A 22280-nucleotide genomic window follows, 5' to 3' on the forward strand; every position below is an offset into this window, starting at 1 on the left:
ATCAAGGAGGGACTTTGAGACCCCTGTAATACAATATAAAAAAGCAAAGGAGACAAGTGACATCTTTGTCTAATCCCACTCTGCAAACTAAAACGCTCCGAAAGATTATTATTAATATACAATCTAGCTGCAGGGGAACTATACAAGGTTTGGATCATTTGTATAAATCCTGAACCTATTCCAAACCAATCCATTTTCAGATACATGAAGGTCCATTCCACATGATCAAAGGCCTTCTCTGCATCCAAGGATACAGAAAAGGCTAGATTTTCCATAGCTTTTGTTAGATTTAACATATGCAAAGCTAATCTAGTATTATTAGAGGAATGTCTCTGAGCAACAAATCCTGTTTGATGCATACCAATTATAAAAGGGAAAGCCTTAGCCAAGCGTAGTGCCAATGTCTTAGCTAGAAGTTTTCCATCTACATTTATTAAAGAAATAGGCCTGTAATTTGAAACCAATGTAGGATCTTTATTTGGCTCCGGCAAAACTATAGTAACAGATTCTGCCATAGTACCTTTTATGCAACCATTAGTTAGTTGGACTTGATACAAATTTAGTAATTGAACTAATAGGGTGTTTTGAAATGATTTATAAAACTCTACCATGAAACCATCTCCACCTGGAGCGGATCCAACTCTAAGGGACTTCAACACTGTTTGTAACTCTTTTAATGATATAGGTGACTCTAGGCTTCTTTTTATATGTTCAGGAATTTTTGGATCATTAATTAACTTTAAAAACTCTAAACCATCTTTCCTTTTATCTAAATAAAACTTGGAAGAATATAAAGCTTTATAAAAATTTAAAAATTGTTTAAAAATAGGTCCAATTTGAGAATGCATATTATCATTTTCATCTTTAATAGCAATAATGTTTGACCTTCTTTTTTTTTTTTGCTTTGAGATAATTTGCCAATAATCTTTCCCGCCTTATTTGAGCTTCCATAATACATGGCCTGTTGAGAAAACAAATCTTTCCTTACAAATTGTGAAGCAATCTCATTGTATTTACATTTAATTTTTAAAAGAGCCTTTAGAGTACTTTGCTCCTATTTTTCAATCAATTTTGACTCCAATACTTTAATTTCCTTTTCCAAATTAGAAAATTGTATTTTAAGTTGTTTCCTAACATATGCTGAATATGAAATAATTTGTCCTGTCATGGTAGCTTTAAAAGCATCCCATAAAGTTTCTACTGAAATTTCCGTTGAAGTATTAGTTTGGAAAAATTCAGTCATTTTTAACTGAAAATCTTCAAGAAAATTAGAATCCACAAGCAATGTATTACCAAATCTCCATAAAGATCTACCATTATCCTGTTCAGCAAGTTTAACTTTAATCCACACTCCCCCATGATCAGATAAAATAATTGGATCTATGGAGGCTTGTGAAACCTGTTGACTTGATTGATTTGAAACAAAAATATAATCTATTCTTGGAAAGAACTTGTGAACAAAAAGAAAATTCCCGATCATTAAAATGAAGTATCCGCCATATATCCTTCAAATCACAAGATTGTACAAAATTATCTAATCCTAATGATTTCATAATTATACTAGGTTTTTTTTTATCCATCAATGGATCTATGACAGCGTTAAAGTCCCCTGCCACTACTAAATTAGAAGCAGCCAGTGGTAGTATCAACTGTTGCAGAGTTTTGAAAAATTCACTTTGATTCGAATTTGGGGCATATATATTAAATAACGCCAGCATAGTATTTCCCAGGCTCATTTCCACATGTACCCATCTTCCTAAAGGATCTGAAGATACCATTTTAAAAGCTGATGAACATTTTTTATTTACCAATATGGCTACCCCAGCCTTTTTCCCCACTGCCGGGGCAAAAAAACAATGCTTTACCCAACCATTCTCCAGTTTCCTAGCTTCTATGGCCGATAAATGTGTCTCTTGGATATAGTATACATCTGCATTTTGTTGTTTCAGAAATGAAAGTATCTTTTTTCTTTTTATTGGATGATTTAGGCCATTAACATTTAACGAGAAAATTTTTAACTCCATATAATATTGTAATAAAAAGGATCTAAAAAAAATTTATCACAAATCATCAAATAACTCAACAGATTCATATTTCCCCTGCACATCCATACATTAATTGAAAACACTCCCTCCCCACCCCTATCCCCCTCCCCGAAATGAAATGACTGTCTTGGAGCAACCATAGGATTAGCAATCACAATACCCCTTCCCCAGGCTACTTTATATCTTCCTTCCCAAAACACCAAAAGTTAACCTCTTAGTTTAGCACCATTCAATATTTCTTATATCCCATATACTTAAGAATATATACATAAAATTGATCCTCGTTAATTATTTATTTAATTCAGAAATATATATATATTTTCCTTTTTTTTTTTTTTTTACATATTTTAGGATCAAATTATCTAAGACTTCATATAAACCCTATACTAATACCCAATATTTCCTGTATATTATCAATTCATATTGATTACCATTAATAACACTTTATATTAGATATTTATATAAATACATAAAGCATTCTTACTTCTATATTATTGTTATTTGTTAGTTTTTTTTAATTTTAAAATCTGACCTTAACCCCTTCGAAGAAAATTTATATCTTTCCTTTACTATCGTCCCTCAATTAACCACTTTTATTTAACAACTTCTCTCTCAATAGTGATATCCAAACCTTTATAATATTGGCATCAATATTAATTTTATGCAGTCCCCCAAATAATTACCCTTTAAGAATAGTGATGACCATATCAAAAAATTCATCTCATATCATTTTCTTGTTAATCCTATTAAAGCATATAAATCTAAATTTCTTCCCCTGTTAAAGCCAACAAAATCTCTATCCATTCTTCCCAAATCTTAAGAAAAACTTGTTTTTATTCTTTTTTTCCCCTCCCATCAACTGTAACTATATTGATTAAATTTTAGTTAGTAGACTCCTCTTATATGACTTTTATCAACAAGTTTAAAATTTTCTTAACAGAAGAATCCCAAGACTGTTATCCTATATCATTTTAAAAATTCTAAGTTCAACAGTAAAAATGAAATTTCTTTCAGATAACCTCTTTTACAGCATCAAATATCTTGCACTTTCTTATTTTTAAGCAATAAGCTTTAATCAATAAGTAAATATCTATGAATTAATAACAATATTCCTGAATAACAAATTCATAAGTGTTTCTTCTTTCTTCGTATGATCACCAACAAAATATATTTTTCCTTCTGTTCCTCTTTTACTCAAACCAGATCCTATATTTTAGTATATCAAAGAATCTGAAACTTCTAATATTCTTTAAGTGGACATTGTCTTAGTGTTTGATAAGTAATTCTTTAGTTTCTCTGGATCTTCAAAGTACACTGTCTTATTCCCACTTGTTACTCTCATTGTTGCAGGATAATATAATCCATAGGTGAAATCTTTTTCTCTCATCTGTGGTCTTAACATAAGGAACTGCTTCCATCTGTTTGCCATCAATTTTGTGAAATCTGGTACCAGCAACAGCTTGGAACCTTTATAGTTTAAATTTCTATCTGCTTTAGCCAATTTTAATATCTCTAAAGCTTGTTGAAAACGTAGAAGCCTAAAAATGAATGGCCTTGGGCTTGTTTGGTTTGCTGGCCTCCTAGTTGGAATTCTATGAGCACATTCTATTTCCAACTACCTTTTTGAATTCAGTTGTAGTATTTTAGGCAGTAAATTTTCTAAGAATTGAATGGTGTCCCCCCTTCCAATCCTTCCACCAATCCAATAATTTTTATGTTCTTTCTTCTTCCACGATTTTCATAATCTTCAAGTTGTTTTTTCAAAATTTCCATAGCTTTTCTGTCTGATTCACTTGTTCCACTCTTTTCAATTTGTGACATTTGTTGGTTAGTGATCTCCATTTGTTTATTTAAGTTTACAACTTCCTCCTTTACTTCCATAATTCTATTGGCGTTATCTTGAAGCATTAGTTTGATATTCAGGAGTTCAGTCATTATATCTGCCTTGTCAGACACATCTGCATCCTCAGCAGGAATTGGCACTTTCGACGGCGTCAGTTGAATATGTTTTGATCATTTCGCTGCCCACCTGATGTGCCTGCAGCTTCTGACATCGATTGTCTCACCGACGCCATACTTATCAGCCTTTTCCCATTATTATCAGAAGGATTACACACCGTAAAGCCTTTTAAATTTTCTATTAGTAGCCCAGAGTGTGGAGAGCGCTGCAGTTATGCCTCCATCTTGTGCGCTGCCAAGCCACGCCTCTCTAGTCAAGCTTTCTAATTATCAAATGCATCCTTAAAAAGAAAGCTTTTTAGTTTGCTCTTAAATTTGTCAGGTTTTGGAAAGTCCGTCTATATTTTCCCAGATATCTGGTAACCCTCGTATATGAATCATGTGGAACATTGTAGAGACTAGCAGGTCTAATACTGCAGTCAACCTTGAGCAATGGAAGAGGAGGAAGTAGCCTTACACACAACCACTTTCCTTCTCATTATCATCCCATTGCACTGACACTCCTGCTGCTCGCATTCTGAGCATTTCATTTGGGAACTTCACAATACCTATCTCCTCTTATCATCCCCTACACACCCACACGTATACTGAGATTAATACAGGGAAGATTCTCAAAACATAACATTGCATTTAACGAGGTCGCTAAACCTGCTCCAGCTGGCTTAGTGTGCATGTATTTTAGGGGCAGATTATCAAATTGGCTTATCATGGTCTTTTCCAAACTTCCTAGCGGCCTTCGATTCTGCCATGCAAATGTGCTCATCAATATTTAAATGAAAACTCCAGATGATTCTCCAAGCGCGATAGTGGCTTTTCCCAACTATAAATCAGCAACTGGTCTAGGGGTGTTAGTACTGTGCCGGCACTGTGAAAAAGCACATCTATGGCATGTGTGTTTACTGTGGCTCATGAAAATTTTTTTTACAAAATTCACATAAATTATAGTAGTTGTTTTTTTTATTTGGGGTGGAACAATGGCACACTTCTTGAGTGTGTGTATTACAGGTGTATCTTATGTGGCCACTCGCTCCCACCAGCAAACAACACCCTGACACTCCCCCTGGCATCGGGAGTGATGCCCACTCCTTCCCTCCACCACTGTCAAGCAACCCCCTTACATCCCCCCATGGCAGTGGGAGGGAAGTCCACTCTCTCCCAATGCTGCTTTCAAGCAACACCCCCCCCCCGACACAAGCACCCCCCAGCAGCAGGAGGGATGTCCACTCCCTCCTGCTTCTGCCATTGTGACCCAGACGACCCCCCCTCTGGCCAGCCATCCTAAGCAAGGTAGAGAGGAGGGGGTGGGAGGTCACCGGAGGCATGGGGGTGTCAGAGGGAGTTGCATTGTGGTGGGAAGGAGTGGGGATCTGTCCCACTGTCAGGGGATGTTGGGGGGTGCATTGCTTAGTAGTAGGAGAGAATGGGTATCTCTCCCATTGCTGGGGGGGTGTTGGGTCAGGTGGGGGGTCACATGATGTTAGCGACGAGAGGGTGAGTGTATCTCTCCCGCTGCCAGGGGGTATCGGGGGGTACATTGCTTGGCGGCAGGAGAGAATAGGCATCTCTCTCACTGCTGGGGGAGTGTTGTGGGGGGGCATTGCTTGGTGGCAGGAAGGAGTAGGCATCTCTCCCACTGCTGGGGGTTGTTGGGTGGGAGGCTCAATTAATGGCAGCGGGAGGGAGTGGCATCTCTTCCATTCCTGGGAGTGGTATCGGGGGGGGGGGCATTGCTTGGCGGTGGAAGGGAAGGAGTGGGCATCTCTCCCGTTGCAATGTCAGGTGATTATGCAATGAAGCAGGAGAGAGTGAGCATTTCTCCTGCTGATCTTCATTTTTTTATTATTATTTGCATTGAGTGGGGGGGAGGGGTTCTGAGCTGTCAAGCCTACTTTCCTGTCAGTGCCTGAGCCAATTAGTGCTCAGGCACTAATCAGAAAGTAAGGCAACAACAGCTCAGACCAGTCGGCAAATTTTGGCCACAAATGTGGTACGAGTTTAGAGAATCACTCGGAGTGATCATTTTAATATTAATGACCTCGTTGTACTACATTTGCATGGCAGTATCGGAGACTGCTAGAAAACTTGGAAAAGACCTCGGTAAGCCATTTTGATAATCCGCCGCTAAAATACATGCACGCTAAATCATCTGGAACCAGTTTAGCAAGCACATTAAAGGCAGATTTTAGTTTTGAGAATCTGCCTCTGAATGTCAGAACACTTTCTAGCCTGGATGATTGAATACTTTCTGTCAAAAGCTGTGTTTCCTTTTCTCCCCCATTTTACTAGTTTGTAAACTGCTTTGTCCTATATGTTAGCAAAAGCAGTATAGAAAGTTTCGAAGAAATTTTTTAAGAAATACTTCCAACAATCATAGAATGCTATCAAACAGTTATTTGGTTCTGTAAACTCCTGAACCATTTTGGTTACTATATTACCTTACAAAGCTCAAACTAGGGCACTGGTAATGCTTATTAGTTTAACAAATAGCCAACACATGGATTAATCTGTGCATGTATGCAAAACTAATCACTCTTAGAACTTGTGCTTTGTGTTCTATGAGTTCTAATGGTTATGAAATTACAGAGTATTAAAACTTTGGCAACAATCACTCATAAAGCAGCAAAACCATGTAAATTGTGGCTAGATGAAGGACTAGAAGAAATTCTAGACCTTAGTAGATAATAACCATAGTACATAGTGAACGTGGATCATGGCATGGTCTCATTATCTGTTCCTAATTCATCATAACATAGAAGTTTAAATTAGTTACTTCAGTGGCCTTCTGTGATTTCAAAAAAAATGTTTAGGATAAAGAGTATTGTGTATAGTTCTCTCAGTTTGTAGGAACTTATAGGAAACTAGTTGTTTAGCCCGTTACATTAACGGGTGCTAGCAGCCCTTCTCCCTTACTTTTACCTCCTCCCTGTCCAGCACTCCCCCCCATTCCCTGCTCCCCCTATATAGCAGTAGCCCTTCTCCTTTTATCTCTCCCTGTCCAGCATCACCCCCCCCCCCATTCCCTGCTCCCCCTGTCCAGCAGTAGCTCTTCTCCTTTACTTCCTGCTCCCCCCGTCCAGCAGTAGCCCTTCTCCCTTACTTGTATGTTCCCCACTGTCCATTAGGAACCCTTCTCCCTTATCTGTAAACCATGCAGCCTTACATTTTAGAAGTCCCCCACCCCATTCTGGCCAGCTCCCTTGCCAAATTTCAAAGCCGCAGGAAGCGGTGGCTCCTCACCCGATCTCCATTTACAGTGGCCCCGCACTCGTGGTCTGGTTGGCTCCCTTGCTAGAGCTTTTTGCGGTGTTGTCTCCTCTTGGGCTTCTCCGAGGGCTGGCTCCCATGAAAATGTTGTGTTGCTGTTCGGGGAAGCGGCGGCGGCTTCTCTCAAGAGGTGCACCGGCGTCGGAAACCTTGTCTCTGACTTTGTGACGTCGGAGGGGTTTCCGACACTGGTGCGGCTCTTGGGGGGGCTGCCGCCACAGCTTTGAATGGAAGGGTAGCATTTTCATGGGAGCCAGCCTTCGGGGAGGCTTTGGATGTGGGGCCGGATGTAGGAGGAGCAGCCACCGTGGGGGGCTTTGAGCCAGCTGGACACATGGATAGAAACATAGAAAGATGACGAGCAGCCCAGGCCCCGACCACCCTCAGAGGCATCCTCCGAGCCCCGGGAAGAGACGCAGCAGGGCGAATTGTCCGGTCAGTAGAAGGGGCGGATTTTAACCCTCCATTCGCCGCTCCCCCTTCCTCGCTCGCTCCACCATTTGCCGGGAAGGACTAAAGATCCTTGTAAGTGCGCATGCGCACTCTTGTGGCCACATCCCGACAGATCAGGACTCAGGGAACACGGGATAAGAGTGCGCATGCGTGCTTAGCATTTTATTATTATAGATACAGTATTTACATTTGATTTTAAATGAAAACAATGTAAGGTTTATATGAGCAACTCAATACCTTCATAACTACAAATGTATCTTTTAATTAGACAAAGGCATTCTCGAAACATGTTACTAGCTGTGTGGCTGTGATACAATAAATGACGCCAAAAAACATAGGCACTGAAGTAAAAGGCTGCTTTTTTTACCTCATTGGAATGACTACGAGACAGCATTGTATGTTCCAAAAACAGACAATATTTGTTTATTGTTAGTATAAAAACTTACAAAATTACAGCAGCAAAGGCATAGCAGAAAAATATATTGTCAGTTCAGAATATGCAATGGAGAGAAGAACTTACACCCATATACCTAGCAGGGGGCTAGCATGTCCCTGCTGGCATACCCAAGTTAATTTCTCTCTGGCACGACCTGTGATGCACGTGTTTCTTATACAGAGAAATTCTTCCTTTGTTCCAAAAAGCACATCCCCAAATTCTGGTCATGTGACCCCCCTATTGGTACAAAAATTGTATACCTAACTATTCCTCCTCTCAGTCCACGATTCTCTCACTCCCCCCCCCCCCCCGCCAATAGGGGGGCCCTTGCAGAAACAGAGAATTCTTGGTGAACTTTCTTCCTCCTGCTCTGAGATCCTTATCACCTTGCAGATGCTAATTTGTGGTTTTACAACACTGTATATCTTCAGGATGGTGTCCTTGCAGACAGTCTTATGCAGAAAGTTGAAACAAAGATGCAAGGGTGACCTTCCAGCAGCCCAGCTGCACCTGGTTCCCATAGGCAAATGTCCAGCATGTTTTTTTAAAAGTTCTGTTTTGGTATCAGTCGCCTACGTCTTCTGCAGAGGATGTTGCTCATTATAAATGGTTTATGGCTTTCCAGGGTGCCTTGCATCTGTGAAGTCATACAGCACTTATAACAGCTCAGCAGAGCCTTAGAGAAGTATCCTCCCAGCAGGGAATGGAGACAAAATCTTTGTAGCAGAGGTCAGCTGGGTTAGCATTTCAAAGGATACATATGTTCACAGATAGCAAAGTCCAGGCTGTTCCATCTGGTTAGCTTGTAAAGGAAGGCTGTTTTAGGCTGTGGGAAAATATGTGTTAAAATGCCTGTAGTGTCCAGTGAGGCCTATATGTCCAGGTTATCCATCTCAGCACCAAGGAATGCAGTACATAGCACCTGAAAATCTTCAGTTAAACGCTCTTTATAGAATCGTTCCTAAAGTGGACGTGTGTGCTGGCAGGCACCTGAACCTTAGGAACCCCTATTTAAGCCTTGACCTAACCACTGGTACCTAAGTCCAGATTAGACTTCTACGTGCAAAATATGCCAAAGATAAGTCCATGATCTGCCCCTAACTGTGCCCGCTTTCTGGTAGGTGCCTTGGACTAGGCACCTACCTGAAGTCATAGGTCCCTGCTGAGTTAAGCGCCTACCACCCAATTAATTTTAATTTTGGGCTATTATGAGCTGCTAATTGCTCATTATTGGTGCCAATTAAGATTATAAAATCTTTTTTTTTTAAACCTCCCTTTTGCAAAACTGTAGTGCAAAACTGTAGTGCAAAACTGTAGTGCAGTTTTTCGTGTAACAGTTTTTCGTGTAACAGTAGTAACAGCTCCAATAATACTAATAATAACTTTATTCTTTGATAACACCATAACCAAGGGGTCCTTTTATCAAGCTGTGGTAGAGGTTTAACGCGCGTTAAACCGCCTGCCACGCTAGCCGCTAACACCTGCATTGAGTAGGTGTTAGTTTTTTAGCCGGCCGTGGGGGTGAGCGCGTGATGAAATGTCCGCACTAATCCTGCTAGCACAGCTTGATAAAAGGAGCCCCAAAAGTTCTAGGCGGTTTACACTAAAAAGAGCTGGACAATCAGTGAAATACAGGTATATTGTAAAATACAGGTATATTGTAAAATACAGTTTCAGTATAAAACTCACATTAAATAATAAACTTATCGAACAGAGTGGTCTTAATTAATTTCTGAGATGAGCAATAAGATAACATAGCTTGTTGAATACATTTACCTAGCCAAGATTGCTGTCTTCCAGCTTGAAATGCTAGGGTCCTATCTAAGAAGGTCTTATATCTACACCCATTAATTTTTGGATAAGCAAATAAGTAAAAATTTCTAGTTTCTCTTAATGGTCTATACAATACAAAGTGAGGAAAAAGGTAAGCTGGAGACAATCCCGATATCAGCTTAAAGCAGATACAGGAAAATTTGAATAGTACTCTTGCCTCCAAAGGTAGCCAATGAAGTAAATGATAGTATGGGCTAATATGGTCATTTTTTTAAAAAAACCAAAAATCAGTCAGTTAGCCGTATTCTGAATTATCCTTAATTTCCTTAGAATTCTTTTGGGCGCTCCTAAATAGATGATGTTACAATAGTCTAAAATAGATAAAATTAATGCCTGCAACCAATAGTCTGAACGACAAAGGATCAAAATATTTTTTATGGTTCTTAATTTCCACAATGCAAAAAAGCATTTTTTTTTTTTTTTTACTACTGAGTTAGTATGTTCTGCTAGTGTTAAATGCCAGTCTAATATGACTCATCTGAGTGTCGGAGCTGTTACTGCCGCGGCCGGTGCTAAAAACTGTGCTACGTTTTTGTAAAAGAGGGGTAAGTTAGGCACCTAGATCGGCTAGATCTAACTTTAGACATCTTTTATGGAATCACGGCCTGTGCGCTTATTATTTGTTCCTGATGTGGATATTATCGGTTGAGATAGTAAAGCAGCAGTTATTCAGTGCTATTATCGTGGTGCTACGGTTGGGGGAAACTGGGGCAACACTTGAGCTGTGCACTAAATATCAAGTACTGTAGTCCTTTGTTCCTAAGTCCCATCACAATTGCACCCTGAATAGTATGTTTTATTCACAGAACTGCCCTTTGTTCCTAAGTCCCATCACAATTGCACCCTGAATGGTATGTTTTATTCACAGAACTGCACCGGGAAAATGGAAGAGTTCTTCCTTTTTGGTGCCTTCCTGGAGGCCACAATGGTTGACCGAAAGAGCGGAGATAAGCCAATTAACTTTGAAGTCACAATAGGTTTGTAACCAGCACATTTAATTGGGTTTAGACATGACAGTTGCTAAGGATAAAACACTTCAGTTTCCACGTTGTTAACATTTTATTTATATGGATTTTGCTCACATCTTTTACAGTAGCTCAAGGTGACTTACATTAGGTATTTTTCTGTCCCTGGAAGGCTCATAATCTAATTTTGGACCTGAGACAAAGGAAAGTTAAGTGATTTATTTATTTAATGTGTTTATTTCAACAATTTATAACTCACCTGAAACCTAAACATTTTACAAAAATACATTCGCAATAAGTTAAAAAACAGATTCATGACATAAACCAAAAGATAACAACATACAATGCTCTAACGAAAAATTCAAAGACAGGCCCGGACAAAAAAAAAAAGTGTCTTTAACAGTTTTTTTTTAAACCTGCACACAAACATAAATAGCCTGATAAAGCATTCCACAGCCTTGGACCCGCCATGATTTATCCAAGATCATAAGGAGCATCAGTGGGATTTGAACTAAGCACACCTGGATCTCAAACCCAGTGCTCTAGCCACTAGGCTCAAATTTATTTGAAACAGAGAGTAGACATTAACCCACTGAGTCTCCCTATTTTATGTGGCGTTCAATTAGCACATCCTTTTATATATATATATATATAAAAGGGAACGTGCTACCTGGTGGAGAGTGGCCTGCGAGGTTTGCTACAGCCGGCCGGCCTACCTCAGCAGGCTGCTTTGAAGAGGAGCGGCGGCGGCGGTTCGTGCTGTTGGGCCGCTGGGTCAGAACAATGGTCCATCAAGCCCAGTAGCCCATTCTCAAGGTGGACAATCCAGGTCACTAGTACCTGGCCAAAACCCAAGGAGTAGCAATATTCCATGTTACCAATGCAGGGCAAGCAGTGGCTTCCTCCATGTCTTTCTCAATAACAGACTATGGACTTTTCCTCCAGGAACTTGTCCAAACCTTTCTTAAAACCAGCTACGCTCTCCGCTCTTACCACAGCCTCTGGCAATGCGTTCCAGAGCTTAACAATTCTTTGAATAAAAAAAATTTCCTATTATTGGTTTTAAAAGTATTTCCCTGTAATTTCATCAAGTGTCCCCTAATCTTTGTAACTTTTGACGGAGTGAAAAATCAATCCACTTTCCTCATACATAGATTGCAAATGCTTCAGAATGAAACTCCCCACCACCACCAACATCAACTTATCTACTTCACTTGTCTAAGTTGTGCTAGATATTTCTTCTTAGATCACCTCTTCTATTCCTGTGTACAATATCAATACTATGTAAAGTAAAAGTTTTCATAATAATTTGAGATACAATGGAGAATGTCCTTTAACAAAACTAGGAAAGTTGTAACAATTGGAGGTCACGAGTTGTAGTCCCTGCTTGAATATATTTTCTCACAAGGCGCTCTGTCTTTTTGTTGTATCATGAGTGATCCTTATAGTTTTATTTTTATGCAGGCAACTATGGGAACCAGATTGATGGGATATCAAAGCCAAGTATGCTGAAGAAGAGAGATGGAGATGGCAATGAGGAAGAATCAGAACTCCTTCAGAACTCAAGCGACGATGAAGCCGATGATGATGGAGAGATGGTTTCTGTTTCTATGACTCCAGCAATGAAGCCCTTTATAACTGATAGGTAAATACTATAGAAATAAAGTCCTGAAAAATGAAATCCAATGACTGAGATAGCCATTGAATCAGTTACTTAGTTCTATGGAATGGCATGCAGTGAGAGCTTTCAGGGGATTCAGTGAATCCCTAGCTCTACAGCCCTGCTTTTTTAATTTTTTTGTTTACTGTTTGCAGTTTGATTTGATGAATAGGCAGCCTGCTCTACCAGTCAAACTGCAACAAACAAAAAGTAAACCAGAAAAAAAAATCAGAGCTCATGGGCTGTGGATTCTCCAAACCCCCTGAAGGTCCTAACAGTACTGATCTGAATTTGATTGGCTGAGCAGCATCTGCCTGTTGTCTGCTCAACCAATCAAATTCAAAGCAGTGTTCTCAGGGCCTTTAGGGGGTGGGGTGAAGACCCTGACCGCACGTCATTGGTGCTATGTTACCTATCCTTTCATGAATTTGATTGCAATGCAATGTCATCATCCAGAGTCCCTGAATGATCTAGGGAAATTAAAGTGAATTTGTCTTAGCTTTAACTACTTTTTAAGATGTCACTGGGAAAGAGAGAATGCCTGATATTCTATTTCCAGAAATCTAGTTGGACAGACATAGATCTATTAACTGCATCCTACCATTGAATCAACATCGACACAAATTCATGTTTCACCCCAATGGAGCTGTTTCAAGGCAATACCCCCTTTCTACAGCTCTTCAGGAGAAAATTGGAGAGAGCTGTGGAAAGGGGGTATTGCCTTAAGACAGTCCCATCAGGGTGAAACATGAATTAGTGTTGGCGTTGATCCAACCCCCGATGCAATTCAGATAAATGTTTTGGCTCTCACTAAGTTTAAGTATTAAGCATCAAGTTAAGTAAAGTAAAAATATAAGCATAATATACTCGTATAAAGAAAAAAAGAAAAAGGTTAAGTATGAATGTGGAGATTCAGAATGAGTGATTAAATCTCAAGACCGATGAAGATGTTCCGGTGAAATAGCCATATTCATCGCTGTTCACTATGAGAATTTCTTTTTAAAAAAAATATTTTTATTCATTTTAAAACCAAAAATAAGTGCAACATATTATACATACATTTTATACTTTAACAGCACTTAAATTCTATCAAATTATATTTTATGACAAATACATATATCATTCCCCCCCCCCTTTCTACATATCCAACAATTGCACTCAAATTAAAAGTATCTTCCCACCCACCCTGGACTTGTATGATCAAAGGGCAAAATCAACAAGCACTCCTTATAGAATTTTGTCAATGGCTCCCAAACAACCATAAATTTCCTATAATGTCCCTGTTGGATGGCCATCATACGTTCCATTTTAAAAGTATGACATAGAGATTCCCACCAAAAAGTATAATTTAACTGATCGCTGTTTTTCCAATTCCTCAAAATAAGTTGAATGGCAACCCCAGTCATAATAAAGAAAAGTTTATTATTATGGGGAGATATTTGACTTTTGGCCCACTATGAGAATTTCACCTCTGAAGGTCCTCTGAAATGAATGTTAATTGTTGTGGGATGAGTGTGAGTGGATAAGGTACACTGAGTATAAGACACATCCCTGAATTGATTTAGATATTAGTGCCTTACAACTAATAGTGCCATAGTACCCATGTGTTCTCTGGATTTCTCTTCACAGTAAGGATCCCCTGTGTTTATCCCATGCTTTCCTGAATCTGAGAATGTTTTGGCCTTCTCGTACTATCTCCATTGGGAGGCCATCCTAGGCACCCACAAGTCCTTATCCCAAGTCTATTCCTTTGTGCCTCATACCATGATGCCTTGTTTTAGAACTTCTTTTCCACTGACAACTGCTTGTTTCTTGTGCATTATTTATACTTTTGAGGTTGTTGAAAGTCTGTATTGTATCCTGCTTCTCCCTTCTCTATTCTAAAGCCAATAAATCTCATTTCATAGGGCTGCCCCATTTTGTAACCATTCTTTTCATTGCTTCTAATCTGCGTACATCAGTGGTTCCCAATCGTGTCCTGAGTCAGTAAGGTTTTTGGAATTCCACAATGAATATTCATGAGATAGCTTTGCCTGCAATGGAGACAGTTAATGCAAATTCATCTCTTGCATATTCCTTAGGGATATCCTGAAAAAGTTACTGGCTGGAAGTCCCCCAGGACAGGTTTGGAAACCACATACGTCCTACATAGATGATTCCAGAACTACACATAGTAGTCCAAATGAGTTCCTGTAAATGTCCTGTAGAAAGGCATTACCATCTCTTTTTCCATGCTAGTAATATTTCACTTCTTCACTGCTAAATGTTATTGGGGGGGGGGAGGAGAGCATCAATGAATGTTTGCTTTTGGCCAATCCTGTGCACACTCTGCTTCTCTTTCACCGCTGCAGGAACTACTTCCATCTGCCTTACTTTGAAAAGAAGCCTTGTATTTACATAAAGAGCTGGTGGCAGGACCAAAGACGAAGGCTCTACAATGCCAACATTATGGACAAGATTGCAGACAAACTGGTCAGAACTGCTGCTATCTTATAACGTCTTAGTAGTCACTGGAGGCGTACTATAAATTGTCTCTACTGACATGGTTCCTATGCTAATTCAAGCTGAAATTAGTTGTTGCCGGGACCTCTAGAGCAGTATTTCTCAAGTCAGTCCTGCAGTACCCCCTTGCCAGTCAGGTTTTCAGGCCATCCACAATGCATATGCATGAAAGACATTTGTATATAATCAAGTTTATGCATATTCATTGTGGATAGCCTGAAAACCTGACTGGCAAGGGGGTTCTCCAGGACAGGGTTGAGAAACACTGCTCTAGAGAGCCCGTAATAACATTACTCTCAGGGCACCCAAGCTTATCTTTATACAGTGGGATTATGTAATGATTAGGAAACTGTACAAATTTAGGAATCCTAATTAAAACATTGATTAAATTGCTCTAGTTAATTATTTCTAAGACTTACCAGACTAGGAAACAAATATGCTTATCAAGAGATAGAAAGAGAGAGGAAGAGGCTGTACAGGTAACTAAGGGCTAGATTCACTAACCTGACTGATTGTGTCCGATCCGTGGCCGATCCGCGGCAGGCCGACGAATTCTGAAGGGTTAGCATGCAAATGGGGACTATCGGAAGAGCGCCTCCCCCCCACCGACCACATGGATCGCTAGTGAGCGATCCTGAAGCATGCGCAGACCATCTTCTTTGTCTGTAGATGGTCTGCGCATGCTTACAGAGCTGTGAGCTGCGTTTTTATATACTTTCTCATTTGCGTACATGGACCAGAATCAGATCGGAGATGATCAACCACAGGTTAGTGAATCGGGTGGGGGTCGCAAACCAATTGGTACACAATCGATAAGCGTAGTGAATCTAGCCCTTACTACACAGTGGATTTGATAGGTGTTTATTCAAATCTCTCTCTAAACTTGGATTTTTTGTGGAACCTTCTTGCAAATTTGTAAAGCTCCCCTACCCCAAAAATCTATTCTTTTCTCCATGTTCCCTTTCTATGTCACCTAATTCTCCAAATCTCATTCTTCCTATCTATTCTTCTTCTCCCTTTCCCTACACCCTCCCCCCCCCAGCCCTGGTCAAGAAAAATAACTTATGCTGTAGCCTCTATACTCCAGGCTAAGCACACCTGAACAAGTAAAACTGAAAATAGAAGAACAAGGAACTGACACTATTATGAAAAATAGAGATCTAAAGTGAACTACATGAACTATTTGAAAGACCTCTTATGAAATATTACTGTTCTAATATGAATATATATTTACAACATATTATACTTATTTAAACCCCAAATGCTAAGGGCTACACATCTCTGAGCATTTGGGGTTTAAATAAGTATAAAAATGTTTTTTATATATTCATATTAGGACAGTTATATTTCATAAGAAGTCTTTCAAATAGTTCATGTAGTTCCTCAGGAAGTGTTTCTCAGCTCTTTGGAAACTACGAACAATTAAGAAATATTTTGATACAGTTTCCTTTCGTCTGTTGGTTCAGCAGCCATCGATGTTGAGTATCCTTGACTATTGCAATGTAATTTACTTGGGTGCCTATAAGAAAATTTTCAAAAAACTAAGGGGTCCTTTTAGAAAGCTACGCTAGCGCTTCATTTCATCACACGCTAACCCCCACGGCCGGCTAAAAAACTAACGCCTGCTCAATGCAGGCGCTAGCGGCTAGCGCGGCAGGCGGTTTAATGCAGCATGATAAAAGGACCTCCAAGAGTGGTTCAAAACACTGCTGTTCAATTGATTTTTGGTTTGAAAACATGGGAACATGTTACTCCCTATTACCAAAAATTACATTGGTTACCGATAGAGGACAGAGTTTTATTGAAATTTTCATTTATCTGCTTCAAATCAATTTTCGGTATGTCTCCAGGTTACCTTGTTTCCCATTTCTCCTCAAATTACTCAAACAAGCCTACATGTGTAAAGTCCAGTTATTTACATACCCTTCTGTCAAATTATATCGTTTAAAGATATTTTTAGAGAGAACTCTCGCTTTTCAGGCAGCTAAATTGAATACCTGGTTTGGCAAAATTATGCTAGAAGTTCCATCTTACTATAATTTTAGAAAATTACTAAAAACACAACTATTTAAGTGTTCTAATGTTAATACTTTTAATCTATAGGCATTATGTATCTTCTAGAAACAGCTTTTCTTGTATTGTAAATTGGCTGGATGTTCAGCCTTATCTTGCTGTGAACCGCCTAGAACCTTTTACTGGTTTGGCAGTATAGAAGAAATAAATTATTATTATTATAAGAGAGCTTTCAAATATTTCAAGTACTGTAAAACTGAAGCCAGCAACTGCTGCAAGATAAAACTCTGTAGTGCCCTTCGGTCTTCTCTACTCTTCATACCACAGCCATGGCACTTTGGCCCCAATATGGTGATTGAGCTCTAAGCTCCAGGGCCGGATTAAAGGATAGGCCCAGGAGGCACGTGCCTTGGGCCCGGAATTGTCAGGGGGGCCCTAGGGCGGGCATTAGGGGGGAGCAAGCAGGGCAGCTGCCCTGGACCCAACAGATCCAGGGGGCCCCACGGTCTGATCTTCTTCATTGACCTTCTACATTGTCCTTTTCAGAGGGGCCCTGACACATGGCGGCTGCCCCGAAGTTTTCCCTCTGCCGCGATCTGCCCTGTCAGAAACGGGAAGTTACGGCAGAAGGAAAACTTCGGAGCAGCCGCCGTGTGTCGGGGCCCCTCTGAAAAGGACAATTTTGGCTGCAGGGGAGAAGCAATCACTTGCCTCACCTCCTCCCCCAAAGTATCAGAACGCCTCCCTTCTCGGTTAAATTGGCAGGCAAGGCCGGCGTTAGGAGGGAGCAAGGAGAGCAGCTGCCCCGGGCCCTTGATTTCTCTTTTGAGCCACGATGGTCATCTGCTTTCCCGACGCAGCAGACCCACAAACCTTCTTCCTCCCTCCCTCCCCCCTCCCCCCCCCCCCCCCCCACCCCGACGTCAGTTCTGAAATTCCGGGCCAACCAGGCAATGATTGGCTGGCTCGGAACATCTTCTCCGACGTCAGAATTGACGTCGGGCAGGAAGGCTTGTGAGCCCATTGCGTCGGGGAAGCAGGGGGAAATCGAGGGCAGTGGCTTTGCGAAATCAGCAGCAGTGGCGGAGACAGATAAAGAAAGAAAGGGGAGGGGCAGAAAAAAGAAAGCCTGAAAGAAAGAAAGGGGCAGGGAGAGAGAAAGAAAGGGGAGGGGGCAAGAGAGAGGAATAAAAAGTTTAAAGTTGGAGGAGAGAATGGAGTGTGTTGTTTTGCAGGGGGCAGGCAGAGAGAGAGGAAGAAAAAGTTGGACTCATGGAGGGACAGAGAGAGATGTTGGTTGGGATGAGGTCTGGAGGAGAGGAAGTATGCAGGAGGAAGAAAGAAAGATTGGATGCATAGTCAGAAGGAAGTGCAACCAGAGACTCATGAAATCACCAGACAACAAAGGTAGGAAAAATGATTTTATTTTCAATAGTGATCAAAATGTGTCAGTTTCTTCAAATTTACATCTGCTATATTTATATTTTGCAGAGTATTAGGGGGCTATGTGTCATTGTTTCTGTGGTGTTTCACTGTTTGCAGTTTGGCTTCTTGGCGGTTTAGTTTAACCTTTATTTACATATTTCTATTTTTAGTTTGTGATTACTTATTCCATACTGGGTGAGGGTGTATCTGTGTTCTGTGTGTATGAAAGACATGGTTTTCTGATAGCGTTGACTAGCCTTGTTTGACAAAATGCATCGGGCATGGTTCTTGGGAGCACCTTGAATAAACCTGATTTGAATGTCCTTTTTTTCTACTGATCTTCTTTTGTTTCATGTTGGATTCTTTGGTGGACCGCTTGCCTTGTTATTTCGTTACAAGTTAACATACATGGAGTGGAACGTACTAGAGGAGTTACAAATTTGGTTGTTTATAGGTTACAGTTGGTTGACGTAGAGTGAGGCAGTTGAGATGTGTTGTAAACATGGTTATTAATATAGATTTATATTTTGGATAGTATTACTGCTTTACAATATATTTGGAAGGAAAATGTGTTCAGAGATGTTTGGGGGTGGCATAGAAGAAAAATTGTGCACTGGTATGCTAATCTTTGTTTGTTTTGAATTTAAAAAAAGAAAGAAATACAAGTGGAAATAAAGAACTAAATAAGAAAACAGATAAATGGGGGTGGGGCAGGGTTGGGGCAAGGCCAAGGGGCCCAGTGTACTTGTGTGTCTAGGGGCCCTCAAAGAATTAATCCTGCCCTACCAAGCTCCAGTTCAACATGTGCCTTCTCTTTCCAGCTGACTAGGCATACAGAATTTTTTTTCATTCATTTTAGAAAATCAGGTTGTATAGCAACAGCTGGATAGAAATCCACAGTAGCACTTGTTTTCAATTACTGGAGCATTGTCCCTATTTTGTTATTAACATTTGCACTTCCAGCATTTATATCAAGGAATTTTTTTTTTTTTTTCTGTTAGACCATCCATCTCATGGATGGTCTAACATAGATCCAGACTCATGGATTACCCCTATTCACTCTCAGCTCTACACAACATGGTACCAGTATGTTCTCTTTCTGCAATATGTATTAATGGGATGGCTTGACCCTAAATGTACTCCTACAGTGCTGCCCAGAAGACGAACACAAGCATGAAATAGAACTATCGGTCTGGCCAGACAGATTTCTTTATATATTTTTTTTATTTATATTTGTAACTCTTGATTTGTAATGTACAGTGTTTATAATACCATCAGGGTAATGTAACGGAAAATTTAGCTCACATCAACTCAGTCCTTTGCTTGGTCCTTAGAGGGAACATTGTCAGCTGTGGGATTTGAATCAGGGCTTTCCAGTTCCCAGCCCACTGCTCTATAGTGCTGCCCAATTTGTCAATTCAATTCGATTCACCAATTAACTCCGGTGAATCGATTCGAATCAATTCATTTTGCAAAAAAATCAAACCCACTGATTCAGTGACCAACATCTTCCCCCCAGTGAGACCTGACACCTTCAAAGCCTCCTAAAGCAGCCATGGTGATGGCGTTGGATGGACAGCAGTGGCATTGTTCTGAACGGGCTGCTCATGGCCTGCCCCGCCAGAGCCTTCCCTGTGCTGTCACCAATGACATCACTGATTACGCAGCAGAGGGAATCCCTAGCGGGGTAGGCCACGAGTAACCCATTCAGAGCAATGCTGCTGTTGACTGTCTACTGCTGCTGCCAAGGCTGCTGTAGGAGGCCTTAGAGATATGTCAGGTCTCACGGTGGGAGAGTCAGTGGGGTTCTACTGCACTGGGGAATGGGAGGGAGGGATGGAAAACTAGTGCACAGGGGGATGGGAGGGTGAGAGGGATGGAAATCTGCTACACAGGAGAATGGGGGGGGAAGCTGCTGCTCAGGGGGATGGGAGGGAAGGAAATATTTTGTACATGGTGGGAGAGAGAAGAGAGGAATAATTGGACTGGAGGGGAGGAAAGGAGATAAGAGGTAGAAAGGAGTGAGAGGGAGAAATCCTGCATATGGTGGAGAGGAGAGAGACATGCATGGAGAACAGAGAGGGAAAAATGTTGGACATAGGGTGGAGGGCAGAGAGAAACGGTGCATGAGGAGAGAGAAAATAATGTTGCACATCATAATGGAGGAAAGGAAGGGAAAGATGCTGAATGGAGGGGAATAGAGAGGTTTGACCCAGGCCACAAGGCAGGGAGGGAGAGAGAGAGAGAAATGGTAGATAGTGGGAAAGAAACAAATGCTGGATATGGCAATAGAAGGTAGAAAGAAATAATTTTATTTTCTATTTTGTGATTACAATATGTCAGATTTGAAATGTGTATCCTGCCAGAGCTGGTGTTAGACAGCAAGTGTGAGCTAGGACCTAACAGAGAAAGGAAACATCTTTTTTGATTATTTGTTTACACCACAGCGCTGACATGGATTTGGAGAGAGAAAAGGGAGGGGAGAGATTGGTGGAAAGACTACAAAATAAACCCACCAGGACACTTAAAAAAAAAAAAATGCCCAATTGGGCAGGAAAAGTGAATCGAATTGAACTGAAAAATTGATTCATTAGGCCTAATCGAATTGAAAAATTTTCCATGAATCAGGCAGCACTACTGCTCTAACAATTAGGCTACTTCTTCACTCCCCTAAATGTAATACTTTAGTACAATTCTGGGTATAAATTTAGGCACTCAGCCCTTGTAAATTTTCAAAGAGACCAATTTAAGGGCATAACTTAAAGTTAGGAGCATAAATCCATTGAATATCAGGCCCTAAATGTAATATATCTGTCAGAGTTGATAACACTTTCATCCATATTATGTTTACTGTACTAATAGGGCACCATGTTCAAGAGATATCCTTCTTTTCTGTGATAGATCTGTTAACCTCAACACTAACCCCCCCACACTCCTTTTTCTACAAAACTGCAAAAGCGGATTTTAGCACTGGCTGGTGTGGTGAATGTACTGCGCTGCTCCCGACACTCATAGAGTTCCTTTAAGTGACGGGAGCAACACGCTAGCCTGCATTAAAAAATGCTTTCGCAGTTTTGTAAAAGGAGGGGGGGGTAAATTTCTTCCTCCATTTAATTAATAGTGAATCATGCCTCTTCCGTTGTACAAACATGTTCCATTTTTTGTAGGAGAGTTGTTTACCTTGCCTCCGTATTGCTTTTCAGTTCGTTTCTTGAAAAATTTAGTAGGCATGGTTACTATCAGTGTTTTCTATCTTTTTTTTTTTTTTTTTTTGCATTCTTTCGTATATATGCAGCAAGTTAAATCTGCAAGAACCCCTGGACGGTAGACAAGAGGTTACGCCACAGCCCCTTTCAGTATCTCTCCCAACATTACTATTTGGGTGTCCACTAGCTGTCATTAGAAAATCAATATTTGATGAGCCTTCCCTCAAGGTCTGTAAGTGCTGGTTCAGCAAGAATAAGTGCCAGAGATGAAATGCAGGTCAATCTTATTATACAACACAGCACTAACCATCCATTCATTGGGTCTGGCTGTAAATAACAACTGGTGTCACTATAGATTGGATTTATTACATTTAATATACCGCTTGTACATAAGCATTAAGTGGTTTACAATACTAATACAATAGAAATGAGGGATACATCTTTCAATCAAAGAGATTATCCCTCTCTGTCCCAGCGGGCTCATAATCTAATTACAGTAACTAAGGAAGAATTAATTAA

The 22280-nt window shown here is 40.4% G+C and overlaps 1 protein-coding gene across 2 annotated transcripts in view; it reads left to right on the plus strand.

The window, feature by feature from the left end:
• OTOF (otoferlin) overlaps positions 1–22280 on the plus strand; it is a 432592-nt gene that overhangs the window by 267197 nt on the left and 143115 nt on the right. For both annotated transcript variants that reach the window (XM_033938296.1, XM_033938297.1), the window contains 3 exons: positions 10859–10967; positions 12420–12600; positions 14967–15087. In XM_033938296.1, coding sequence (XP_033794187.1) covers positions 10859–10967; positions 12420–12600; positions 14967–15087 — 411 coding nt within the window. The remainder of the gene's footprint in view (positions 1–10858; positions 10968–12419; positions 12601–14966; positions 15088–22280) is intronic.

The sequence above is a fragment of the Geotrypetes seraphini genome, chromosome 3 (genome assembly GCF_902459505.1).
Source record: "Geotrypetes seraphini chromosome 3, aGeoSer1.1, whole genome shotgun sequence".
Classification (NCBI taxonomy): domain Eukaryota; kingdom Metazoa; phylum Chordata; class Amphibia; order Gymnophiona; family Dermophiidae; genus Geotrypetes; species Geotrypetes seraphini.